This window comes from Rhipicephalus microplus, unplaced genomic scaffold, assembly GCF_043290135.1.
Source record: "Rhipicephalus microplus isolate Deutch F79 unplaced genomic scaffold, USDA_Rmic scaffold_43, whole genome shotgun sequence".
In the NCBI taxonomy this organism is placed as follows: Eukaryota; Metazoa; Arthropoda; class Arachnida; order Ixodida; family Ixodidae; genus Rhipicephalus; species Rhipicephalus microplus.
Window position 1 is genome coordinate 3,331,534 of NW_027464616.1, and position 13,467 is coordinate 3,345,000.

Sequence of the window (13,467 nt, forward strand, 5' to 3'; positions counted from 1 at the left end):
TCTCTCTCGTTCTCTCTGTTTCTGTTTTTCTACGCTATGCTGTAGTCCCTCCCCAACCCTTTTCCCTCCTCCACAACTTCGCTTTCCTTTCCCACACACTTGCTAGATCCTACCGTACCATGCCGGGCCAGACTACAATCGGCGAGCGCGCCTGGATAACCGCATGGTAACCACGCTCGCCTTCTGATAGTGGATACGTGAGCTCAAGACCTGTCTCGCCAGGAACTTTTTCCCCTTTTTGCTTTATCTTTGCTTCATTCTGTCTTGTCTTTCGTTATCTTTCGGTACCTGTTCTCTCGCACATCGGAGTTATCGCCTCCCACGTTTATCGAATCGACGCGCGCGTAGGTTGGGCGAAGGAAAAGAAGATGGCGAAACAAAGAGCGCACGTGTTCACAATGATAATCATTTCTGTTCACGCGTCACGCTATGTTATTTCTAAACAGTTCCACCGTTGGAAAAGAAACCGCACTCTTCGTTACGAATTGCGGTTAAAGAGGCTCTTCGACTCGCTAGATTTCGAACGTTGGAAAGCAATAACGTATTTCTGTTTAAAAATATTTATCAGCGCTACCTTAACTAAGTCATTCTAACCATGCTGGAACGCTATTTGTTTCAGCATGGTTAGAATCCATAGAATAAAAAAAAGCGCCATGTTTGGTGTTTATACAATTTGAAGAATTGATTGATTGATGGATTCATTTAAAAATTGAGGCTAAGCGAACGAAACGTGATATCGTTCAAGGAAAGTAATCCCGTTAGCGCCGAGCTCTTTCTGCGCCAACATTTGCAGAGACACTGCATTGAAGTGTCTACAATTTCAGGTCACATCAATGTGAAAGACGCGCAGCGTAAAGCTCGCGGTGTAGCCTACATACTAATTGTGTTCTCATCCCACCGATCATGTTTCTGTGAAAGCGCTCATTAGAAAAGCGTCCGATCCGTATGCGCGTCCCCGCACTTTGATCGTACACACACCTTAACTAAACAGTTAGGTGACAATTCACTCACCTTAACTAACATGGAAAATCCTTGTTTCACACAGCTCTTTCTTCGAAGAACAAGTCACTAGAAGTAGTTAATGACCATACTTCAGAGTCGTTCGCTCACCTTGCTTATAATCCTTTTTTTTTAATTTAAACATATAACGTTATACTGCGCAATGAACACGAAGTAAATCAGACTCACTTCCTCAGCATTTCGGGTCAATCTGCATTACGCTTTCGTTCTACATAAGGTACTATTGTCTGCGCATATAACTTTTGTTCACAAGTATAAAGCCACATTCATTTACAAATGAATCCTATCACACAGTTTATCGCATTTTGTTTCGCTATTCCTATTTACGTAACCCTTCCTGCTTGCGGCTCAATGCGAACTCCACTATTTGCAAACAAAGAAATAAATAAACACTAAACAAATATGCAAATAGCGTTGCAGCAGTAAAACTACACCAGCGCATCCCTCTTGCCTCTCGCACGACAATCAACAAGGAATGACCGAAACCAAAGTACACAATTGGTGTAAGAAGAAAGGAAGAACCCGACAGAGAGCGAACGCCGGCGCGCTGGTCGCACACTCTCCATGCATGGCGGGTGATCCATCTCACGTAGCGACTTCGATCGCCATATTTTTATTTTTATTTTATTTTCGCTGCGACATATCTACAGCACACTTTCTCGAAGAGCATCAGCCTTCGCAATCCACATATATACAACTCCCTCTCTCCTACTAGTTGGATGCTTTTTTTTATTTCTCTTGCTTTCGCCCCGAAGAACACCCGTCTATCAACCGCCACTCAGTCTTATATACGACTTTTTTCTGTTACTGCTAAAAAGATGCGTGTCACGCATTTCTGCGTTACTTTTTGTCTCTCTGTTTCTCGGCATGCTCTAACAGAAGCATCGCTTTCGAAATCGCAACTTGAGAGTGTATCGCTTTTTCTGTTCTCCCGGCATTCCAAGCGACAACCTTCTTTGTGTTTTTTTTTCTCTTTAGAGCGGAGTAAAAGTCACGTACACGTTGCGTAAAGCACTCGCTCCCGTTATACAATAACTTTCTCTTTACATTACTGCTTCTCCTTTGTTGAAGTTGCAGAGCCGCAGTTTCTCTTTTAGGGGGTATCAAAAAAAAAAAGACAAGCGTCAACAGTCTCTCTAGATTTTTGAACACTCGCAAGCAGTTTCTTTTTTTTTTCTTCAAAGTAAACAGTGAAAGACATACAAAGTAACACGACGTAAAAAAAGTCAAACAGGAAAACTACGTCTATACGACATCTATGAACACAGGCGCTTCTACGGATGTACAGAGATGAACCTGAAGGTGGCGCAAACCCCGACGACACCGGCCGTAAATAACTACGGAGCTGAACAGAAGACAGCTCAGTCCTATAAGGACACAAACTGCCTGACTCCTGGTCTATCTTCGCCCCTTCTAGTCACTGGAGCTTCGCCGAGTGCCGAAGAGATAGCGGTACGGCCCACAGTTCAAAAAAAAAAGTGCCGAGAGAACCAAAAGACGTCATCCTGGTCGTTAGGGGGCAGTGCCGTCAGCAGCTATCACCACCGTTCCCGCAGGCATGCGGTACCCTATATGCATAGCGCGCAGAGGAGGAAATGCAGAGGCACTGTATGAAGAGACAAAAAGAAAATAGACACCACGCTATATTAACGCGATGCTTGATGTAAGGAAAAGAGGAGCGAAGTGAGAGTGATATCTTTTTTTATTGTCTGTTTGCGCATTCTTGGTTCCCGTGCGAGAGATTATTGCAGTCAGATTATTGCCCAAGATGAGCGGCTGCACAACGCTCGCATGATATTCCTTCGGCATATGAGGACTCCCAAAGAACCGGGACTGAATGAAAAGATGACAGCTATATGACTTAGCCGCAGTAAATAAGAACCTAAGATGGTTAGCAGCTTGGGCGGCATTGTTGGGCGCCTTATGATCGTAGCTGTCGGGAGAATGCAGTCGCGCAGCATTGCACCAGCATTTGTTTTCGCAGTCGGTATGCGACGCGTCCGAACTAGCTGATGTGGTGTAATATGCGATATTAACACACGCGAGCCGCTGGCGCATTAAAAAACATAGCGTGCGCTTGGTATTTGTTGGAAACAGACCTGTTTGGGCAAGTTCATGTTAATTCCGAATACTTTAAGGGGTCTTGCAACATTTTCTTTGAAGGTGCTCAGAAAAAGGCTGCCAATCAGTGATGCTCAATTTATGTTTGATTAACAATTAACGATTCAATGAAGCATATTTCAATTAACGACGTTTGCCAACACTACCAATGATTCACGAATAAATATTGTTAAGGCTTTTTTCTGTTGTTTTCGTTGAATAATATCGATCATCAGTTTTGGCAGGCACATTCGACAAGGCTGTAACAGTTCACATTCACATAAAGTTCATACAGCCCAACCTTCCAAACAATTACAGACTGTTCTATCTACATTCAAAGTACATGGAGCAAACATAGAAAAAGCAACCACTGCGTAACGGTCTGATCAATTATATTTAGTTTGTTAATATAAAAACAGCGTTATTAGCATCAGTATACAGACAAGGAACAAACAATATGTCGTGTAAAGCGAAATCAGAAATTCAGTGCACAACGGAGACTTCTTGGGGAGCACTTCTTGGAGATTCTTGAAGACTTCTTGGAGACTTCTCTGAGAACCTCGCACCCGTATCGATCTGGATGTCCACAGTATGTCCACAGGAATAGAGACAGGGTCGGGAGAGGAGGGGGGAGTGAGGTAAAAGAGTGTGGTGGTGGGCGCTTGCTATGTGGGGGTGCTGCTACAGTATGACTAACGCGTAGACGGCGGGTAGCGCTCACACCGAGCAACAGGCGGAGAGGCTTCGAGAACAGCAATGCGAATGCAGACAACAAAAGCGGGACCATTCAAAGGCGGAGAATGATGCGGGCAAAGACCCCGAGCCCGAGGAAGCGTATCGCCGTCTGCTGCCGCTCACAACGTATGATCTGTCATAGAAGTGTCGACGACTCCTATCTACTAATCTTAAGCATTATTATTACCTTTACATGGATTCAAATTTGTACTCCCGTCTACATACAAGTATTCTGAATCAGTGCCGTCCATACGCCATTTCAATATTTTGTTGAACACAGGCGCGAATTAAATAAGAAGACACCTTGACCTCGCCGCCTCCCCACCAGCTCTTTCGTAGAATTTCTTGTAAAACTAGTGTTATTTTGTGTCTAGGGCGTTATGCAGGATCGCCCAGAGTTTCGCCAAACGCGGAATTTTTCCGATCTCTAGCACCACCCCCTTTTGAATGAGGCAACAGTGCGAAATAGTCGGATCCACCCCTCAGCGCGCTGCGTTTCATTGGTTACGATGAAATCCGGCATTGCGTCGACAAAGTTGGGTGGTGTTTTCAAACCAGAGGTATCTTATTTGTTTGTTTGTCATTCCAGTGAGTGCGGCAGTGCACCCATGCAATAAATGTGTCAGAAGCTTTTCTTGAATATATTTGTTAAGGCACAAGCTGTTTAAATTCATTTTGAAGCTTTCGTAGCCCGCTGTCACAGAACGAGCGCTAAAAAAGAGCGCGCCGCCAAATTCTTGCAACAACGGGCGGGAGAAACGCCGCGAGGTCAAAAGAAAAAAAAAAGAAAGCAAACGTCCAAGGCTCCCCGGGCGCGCGCTCTCCCCGCGGAAGCGTGGCTTCACAGACGAACCTCCTCACCCCGCATCGGCGGCCCAGCAAGCCCGCGATTTTTCTAGAACGAACGGGGCGTGGTCAAACCGAGTTGAATCATCCTCCGGGGAGGGCAGTCGAACCGTCTCGCACCTCCCCCCAGCCTTCGTTGCGCATCGCGCCGACGAAATGAGGAGAACTTTCTGGAAGGTGGCGCGGAAGGTATTTAATCGAGCCGCCGATATGAGAGATCAGGAGGAGACGGAAGTTAACGCCAGAGCGCGTAGGGATTCCGCCGTGTAGTCGGCGAAGGTTTTGGTCCGTAGGGACGAAGCCGGAGATGAAGAGGATTTCCACCTGAGGGGTGATGGCTCGGGCTACAGGCAAGAGCGTGTGTTTACCGCTATCGAGCGAAGACCCGTGGCAACAGCTGCGGGTGTGAAGCCGACGTGTTCCGGCGAAGACGTTGAAGTTTGAAGAGTGGCCAATTGAAGACGGGAGGTTTCCTGGAAGAGAAACTTCGAGGGCTGCGGAATGACAACAACGCTGGACTTTGAGTGAGTGATTCTCGGAAGAGTATCATCTCGACTTTGGTTCCAAGAACTTTGGACTGAATAGGTTTTCTATCTCTTTAGTCTTTAAGTGTCTTGGTTGTTCAATGCATGCGACTGCATTGAAGTGCGTATTGTTGTCCGTGTCCGTTGCTTCAAGTGTGGCTGATTGTATTGTGTAGTACGTTGATTGATTGGTTTGATTGGTGACATATTGTATGCAACTATTGTGGAGTGTGCATTTTTGTGTATTGTTTTCGATCTGCCATTATTGAGAATATAATTTGTTTGTTTATCAACTCTCGGCTCTGACTTGTTCTTTGGGCCACAGCCGGCGTCCGCTGGCGCGCCAAAAAGGACCACTTCTAAATTGTCCACGCTTTCGTGGTGCGGTTCGGGGGGCCGATACATCGGCTCTTGGAATTAGCCCAGCGATCGCCTCCCTAATTAACGGGACTGGTGTGACAATTAATCTGGCGTCCGCGAAACAGGACCTTTTGGTGCACAGTGTGTCCAAAGTAGTGAGAAAGAGCCTCGAGTTGTCGATAGTGCTATCGGAACAATTTTGTGTGTTGTTCAGTGTTCTCGTTAACGAGTGCAGGGGAGTGTTCCGATAGACGGATCTAGGCAGATACTTTTTGCACGCGGCAAGGTTTTATTTGCGAGACACCATGGATCTCGAAAAGTTAGTTGCTCTTGGTGAAAAGATGGGTCTTTCTGGCGCCGAACTACGGAAGTGGGTCACCCAGAAGCAAAAAGAAGAAAAAGAGAGAGCCAAAGAAGAAAAAGCAGCCGAGCTGGAAAAAGAGAGGTTGGCGGTCGAAAGAGCCAAAGCGGAAAAAGAAGCTGAGGTGGAGAGAGAGAGGTTGGCAGCTGAGAGGGCCAAGGAAGAAAAAGCAGCTGAGTTGGAGAGAGAGAGGTTGGCAGCTGAGAGGGCCAAGGAAGAAAAAGCAGCTGAGTTGGAGAGAGAGAGGTTGGCAGCTGCGAGAGAGAAAGAAGAAAGAGAGGCAAAGGAGCGACAGCTGAAAGAAGAAAGAGAGCAGCAATTGAAGTTGGAGCTGGAGAGAGAGAAGTTGGCAGCCGAAAGGGCGAGAGAAGAAAGAGAAGCGAGGGAGCGCCAGCTGAAAGAAGAAAGAGAAGCGGAGATGGCTGAAAGGGAACGGCAGCGGCAGCACGAAATTGAACTCGAGCGGCTCCGTTTGCAACAGCGAAGCGAAACTCCCGTCCAAGCTAGAGTTGAAAGCAGCGAACGGGAAGATCATGGTTTCCGCTTGAACCCAAGCAAGCTACTTGTAGCGTTTGATGAAAGGAAGGACGACCTTGACGCGTACCTTCACCGATTTGAGACGATTGCGAAGAGCCAGAATTGGCCGGAACATCAATGGGCAACTGCTTTGAGTACTTGCTTGAGTGGTGAAGTGCTCAGTGTGTACGGTAGGCTGACGCCGACCGATGCAGCCAACTATGCAAAGGTGAAAGCTGCTTTGCTAAAGCGATTTAGATTTACCGTAGAAGGATTCCGGGACAGATTTCGGACAGGAAAGCCAGCTGATGGGGAGACGGCTACGCAGTATGCCGCCCGACTTTGCCATTATTTCGACAGATGGATTGAACTTTCAGGGACAGCACAGGAGTACGATGAGCTTAGAGAGCTGCTAATTAGAGAACAATTTCTTACTAGTTGCCACCCAAGCCTGTCACTGTACTTAAAATAGAGGAAGGCTGACTCACTTGAAGACATGCTTGAATTGGCTGATCAATTCTTGGAAGCGCAAGGTGGCACTAATTTGGCCAAGGTAAAGAAGGAGTGCCCCGATGATTCGAAGAAATTGGCTCCCGAAGAAAAGAAGCGTGCACCAGAGAGCATTCCGCGATGTTTTCTGTGCAACCGAGTGGGTCATCGCGCAAAAAACTGTCGAACGATCTTTACGAGCCCTACGGTTGTAAAATGTTTCAAGTGTGGTCAGACTGGGCACGAAGCAGATGCATGTCGGAACGGAGTGAGTCAAACTCACCAGGTATCCTGTGTGCAAGCAGCACCGAAATCTGATAATAGTGCCGTCACTGATGGGTTCGTAGAGTTGAAGAATGGGGAGAAAATTCCTATTGTGGGGGCTTTAATGTCAAAACAGCCAACCGGTGTTACGAGGGGAATGCCAACGCTTCCTGGAAAGATTGCAGGCAAGAAGATTACGGTTCTTAGAGACACCGGTAGCTCCACGGTTATCGTTAGGAGAAATTTGGTACGGGAAAGAGAGTTGACAGGCAGAATGAAACCGGTTTGCCTAATTGACCGTACGGTCCGGATGCTTCCCGAAGCAGAAATTGAGGTTGAAACCCCGTACTTCAGCGGGAAGGTTACTGCGTTATGCATGACGACCCCCCTGTATGACCTTGTCATCGGAAAGATCGACGGGGCGCGAGGGCCAAGTGATCCAGAATGTTTGGGAGAAGACCCGAAGTTAGAGCCCTCGCAAACACAGCGGCCGCGAGATACAGTGGAGGAGCATCCCGTGACGGATCTCACTAGAGCCCAAGGTGAAGCTGCGGCGCAAGAGACAGCGAAGGAGAAGACGATCGTGTCGAATGAGTTCACGGGCCGAGCAACCGGACTTACGTCGGCACGACCTCAACCGACCGACAGTATAAACGAGACGGAGTTGACCAGCCGGGCAAAATGTAGAGGCATGATCAAGCGGGTAAATAAACAGACAGGACCCGTCGAATGTAATGACGCGTTAACGGTGTCGGAAGAGACAGCGATGGCTGAGACGACGCCTCAGATATCGTCGTTAGAAAGGGCTCGCCGAACGTGGAAACACAAGAAGAGATCGAGCGAGCACCGCAAGAAAGGGCGCAAGCGCCGCGCAAGGTACACAGGATAAGTGCTGAAGTCGAATCAGAATGTGTTGGGCAGTGCTGAGTGCCATACGTTGTGTTAATGTTGTGTTATCCTGTGTCACAAGTGTCGAAGTGTTGTGCTGTGATGTGATGTATAGTATTGTACCATTGTTGTAATGAGAGAACTTTGTACATTTGTATTATTGGGAATGTGTGGTGGAGTGTTGTACCCATGTGCCTGTGGTTATATTTCATGTGTTGTGGAATTGAACTACAATGTAAGATTGTATTGAGTGATATATTGTGAATGTGACGTGTCACGAGCGACGGATTGTGTTACAGTCTGTGAGAATGTGTGGTGACTGTTCGCGCTCGTTTGTGTGGTTTTGAATATTATGAGATAATATTCTTAAAGTGGGGGGCAGTGTCACAGAACGAGCGCTAAAAAAGAGCGCGCCGCCAAATTCTTGCAACAACGGGCGGGAGAAACGCCGCGAGGTCAAAAGAAAAAAAAAGAAAGCAAACGTCCAAGGCTCCCCGGGCGCGCGCTCTCCCCGCGGAAGCGTGGCTTCACAGACGAACCTCCTCACCCCGCATCGGCGGCCCAGCAAGCCCGCGATTTTTCTAGAACGAACGGGGCGTGGTCAAACCGAGTTGAATCATCCTCCGGGGAGGGCAGTCGAACCGTCTCGCACCTCTCCCCAGCCTTCGTTGCGCATCGCGCCGACGAAATGAGGAGAACTTTCTGGAAGGTGGCGCGGAAGGTATTTAATCGAGCCGCCGAGATGAGAGATCAGGAGGAGACGGAAGTTAACGCCAGAGCGCGTAGGGATTCCGCCGTGTAGTCGGCGAAGGTTTTGGTCCGTAGGGACGAAGCCGGAGATGAAGAGGATTTCCACCTGAGGGGTGAAGGCTCGGGCTACAGGCAAGAGCGTGTGTTTACCGCTATCGAGCGAAGACCCGTGGCAACAGCTGCGGGTGTGAAGCCGACGTGTTCAGGCGAAGACGTTGAAGTTTGAAGAGTGGCCAATTGAAGACGGGAGGTTTCCTGGAAGAGAAACTTCGAGGGCTGCGGAACGACAACAACGCTGGACTTTGAGTGAGTGATTCTCGGAAGAGTATCATCTCGACTTTGGTTCCAAGAACTTTGGACTGAATAGGTTTTCTATCTCTTTAGTCTTTAAGTGTCTTGGTTGTTCAATGCATGCGACTGCATTGTAGTGCGTATTGTTGTCCGTGTCCGTTGTTTCAAGTGTGGCTGATTGTATTGTGTAGTACGTTGATTGATTGGTTTGATTGGTGACATATTGTATGCAACTATTGTGGAGTGTGCATTTTTGTGTATTGTTTTCGATCTGCCATTATTGAGAATATAATTTGTTTGTTTATCAACTCTCGGCTCTGACTTGTTCTTTTGGCCACAGCCGGCGTCCGCTGGCGCGCCAAAAAGGACCACTTCTAAATTGTCCACGCTTTCGTGGTGCGGTTCGGGGGGCCGATACATCGGCTCTTGGAATTAGCCCGGCGATCGCCTCCCTAGTTAACGGGACTGGTGTGACACCCGCACTAAGTCTGCTTTAGATTAATCAGCATGACGGCCTCTGAGATTCATTCCGGCCGAACGCCTCACAACATCACGACAGCAGCGAAACTTGAGGCCACGTTTTAATCATCATGGTCAGCTTGTGCATTCTAGCGCGCTGCTCGGTAGGTGCGTGCCTACTTGTTGTTTTCATCGTCCCCTAGAACGTGCGGCTAGCTAATTAGCTATTTGGCTGGGCGGCATACCTGGCTAGTTCGACTAGGACATGATATGACCAAAAAAAAAAAACTAGGCCAAGTCATAGTAAGATCGAGGTAACAACGCCACGTAATAATAAGACAAAGATAATGAAGCCATGTAAAGCTAGAACCATGCTAACTAAAGTATATTCTAGTTGGCGCACTAACTAAACGATAATGATTAATGCGGCGTTATACATGAGTACCATGTAAATCCATGCTGATTATACCTTAGTGATATGATGACAATTAGTATCGGGATGAAATAATTACGTTAAATATCTCCATACTAATGAGGGTCTTGCTAATTTCACCTGAGATAATTTGTCGTTTTAATTAAAACATTTTTATTAAGAAAAAACTGCTCATTCTTATGTTCATTAAACGGTAGGTAATTAGCATAATCAAAATTAGGACAGAGCTCATGAGGTCGTCACTTCGGAACAGACCAAGTAGGCGAGTAGACGACCGATTCAAAAAGCTGGAAGAAGCTATAGGTTAACACAACCTTAGTGCAATGGCAATGCAAGATGCCCAAATTATTTCATACGTAAGCTGCTGCTTAGCGTGCACCGCCTCAAACTCTTCATGGTCACACAGCCACCACTACAGCCCCGAGTTGAACTGGGGCCTTCTCAGAATCGACGAGTTTGTATCCGAGTTCACGCGTCAACCAGTTTTCTTGGCAGACGCCCGCGGCAATGATCGGGTCCGCCCACCACGTTTGCTCCTGCCGAGGAGCAGCGCTCACACAGCAACGCCAGGGAGCGGCACGATTCATCTATCAGCTTTATCATGCATACTTTGCACACACGCACGCAGAAGTGAAAATTATACCTTAACGTTGCTACTATGTTGTCGTATTCAATTTTACCGTACTTAAGACGTATCCACTCACAGCAGCGTTGCCGCCATGATGCGAATGCCCCTGTTGAAATCCTGTCCTGTATTCAGCCCAGTATTCTGTCCTGAAAAAATCGTGTCCTGAAATTCAGCCCAGTATTCTACCATTGAGCTACACCACTTTTCTTTTCTGGGCGGGGATATTCGCCAGTATCCCTTAATAACTCACCAGTCTTTCTTTTAAAATGAAGTTGATTCTCTCTGTGTGTGTGTCATGGTATTTTCGAAACTCCATTGCAAACTGGCCCTAAGCAGGCTTCACGTAGGGAAATAAATCACGTTAACATCAGTAATTAATCATTTTAGAACAGCAAAGAAACAACCAGGCGTCACATCATGAAAATTTCGTAACGAGTGGGTCATCGAATGCTCCAACCTTCATTACAAAAGGCAGGTAAGTACTAAACTCTAATTAAACGATCCAACGAAGAGTCACTGGCTTCAGGCATAATTCTTCATGGTCGTCAGCCACGGCATGAAAATGTTGCACGAAACTTCTTGCATGTAGCTGGTACCACGCTTCTTTGAAGAATGACGAATAACGGCATAGTGAACGTCTTGCTACTACACAAACGTTATGATGACATATGGAGTAGTGCACGGGTACCCGGCCGGTGTGCTTATAAAATTTACCCAAGAAGTGTTCGAAAAGGATCTACATCTCTTCCAGCTTTCGCTCAGACCGCCGCACATAACCTGTCACCCATAAACACCTTCTCGCAAGATAGTGCGACTTCGAAGCCCTTTCTTGCTAGTTTCTGTTTTTAAATTATAAAGCTTACACTAAATGTCGTAAACGTTCTTATCAGCCTTGTCGCGCTGATTCTTGGTACTTTCGTTTTCACCAACATCTAACTGTAATAATAATTTGTGGATTGGTGCGTGGTGGAGGGTGCTCCACTACGCACCAATTTACAAAAAATAACGATACGATTATGCGGCGTGCCGTAGTGGAAGGTGCCGACAATTCCCGCCACCAGGAATTTTTTAACGCGCACTTAAAGTACACAGGCTTATTCTATTTTCCTTCCATCGAAGTCGGACCAGCACGGCTCGGTTCGTACCTGCGTCTTTCGGGAGAGAAGCCGAGCATCTCTACCACACCCCAGCGCGGCGGCTTTTTCGACAACACTTCGTGCACGAAGCCTTCCGGGCCGCTGTCTGCTTTTTGTGCGCCCAAACACGCAAACACACACAAGCAAATACACACACAAAATATTCTTACTCACTTCATGGACGCAAGTCACGCGAACACGTCTGTTCCATCGTCCTACAGCTCGTATCTTCCAAAAGCGTTCCTTTCTCGCTCGCTTACCTCTCAGTCTGGCGTGGATTCAGAAAATATTGTTACAGTATACCTCGCTTCGGGCACAGTACCAAAAATAATGCGACGCTCGGCTACCACGTGACGTGGCTCAGATTCGCCGCAGTATACGGGGAGAAGGACGAAGTTTTGAACTTTAGAACCTTTGTCATGCCTTTCGGGTGTCGCCTTTCCCAGCGTCGCGATATGGCGAGCGACTTGTCATCGTTTCAACGCGCAGCGCCTGCTTTTTCACCGAGGCATGCACGGGTTGCTGCGTGAAGCGCCTTTTCAGCCTGGTTGCCACACACTTTCAGCAAGCCGGCCATCCGTGCGCGAAAAATAAAATGAAGTTTTAATCAGCGCACGCACCGACAACGTCGCGTGATTAACAGAGCGTGTTCTAAAGGCGTGCGTGGAGAGGTGTATCGTACTTTATTGTTAATGTTGGAGGTGGTTTCGTTGGTGGTTGCTTATAAATTGCTTGTATAGGATGTTAGTTCACAAGGTCTTCTCAAAAAAGAGAGCTGCGTACACGCAAGAGTGAACAGATGACACTAACGCATGTGTCATCTGCTCACAGCGTCGTCTGCTCGCATGTTCGTGTCCTTGTTGTAGCAATTGTTTCTCGTTTTTTTTAATCCTTTCTGGTTCTGGACCTTTTGTTCTTCCTGGTAAATCATCTACGTGCTCTTTCACCTGGCTGTTGCGAGTTTATTTTTAATAGTTATTGCAGTTTGTAACCTCTAATGATGACAGTGATTATATTAAAGGCGTATACGTGCTACAGAACATGCGAGCGTGAATCTCTGTAGACAGCCGTACATTCTTGAGTCAGCTTTTTTAGATGAAGGCCCACTCGCATTACTGCGGCAGTTTAAGGACAACAGCGTTGCGTTGGTGAGCTGAAGTTCGATAGTTCGATGTCAGCCGCATCTCAAGTAGGGCGAAATGTTCAGATGTATACTGTCAGCCGCGAATGTTTGTGGCATCTAAAGCGTGTGGCAAATCGGCGCTGAACTGCCTCGTTGTGCCACATGCTTTCACACAGCGTGGTGTCGAGCCTACCGGCTGTGGCCCCTTCAATGAGCTCCACCAACACTCTAAACTTGTTCACCACGCTAAAGAACCCCAGGTGGTCAAAATTTCCGGAGCCCTCCACTACGGCGTCTCTCATAATCATATGGTGGTTTTGGGACGTTAAACCCCACAAATCAATCAATAAACTTGTTCACGGATAGATGCGATTTCTGGTGCCTATATAGTAAGGGCGTTTAGGTTGAGAGTACCTGTGTTCTAGACTTCATAACCCTTGCTATAGGTGCGCGAAATAGCAGACATCTGTTACCAAGTTTAAAGTGTTTGTAAAGCTAATCGTAGATTCCACAGCCGGTAGTCTCGACACCACGCTGCGTGAAG

At 47.2% G+C, this 13,467-nt stretch overlaps 1 protein-coding gene across 3 annotated transcripts in view; it reads right to left on the reverse strand.

The window, feature by feature from the left end:
* Positions 1 to 13,467, reverse strand: part of LOC142787052 (solute carrier family 35 member F1-like) — a 232,774-nt gene that overhangs the window by 35,748 nt on the left and 183,559 nt on the right. Inside the window, exon 1 of one of the 3 annotated variants that reach the window (XM_075884682.1) lies at positions 11,975 to 12,067. The exons of the other annotated variants lie outside the window; for them this stretch is intronic. Within the exon in view, the coding sequence (XP_075740797.1) occupies positions 11,975 to 11,979 (5 nt within the window). The 5' untranslated portion in view covers positions 11,980 to 12,067. Of the gene's footprint in view, positions 1 to 11,974; positions 12,068 to 13,467 lie in introns of those variants that run through there. 3 annotated transcript variants of the gene reach the window in all.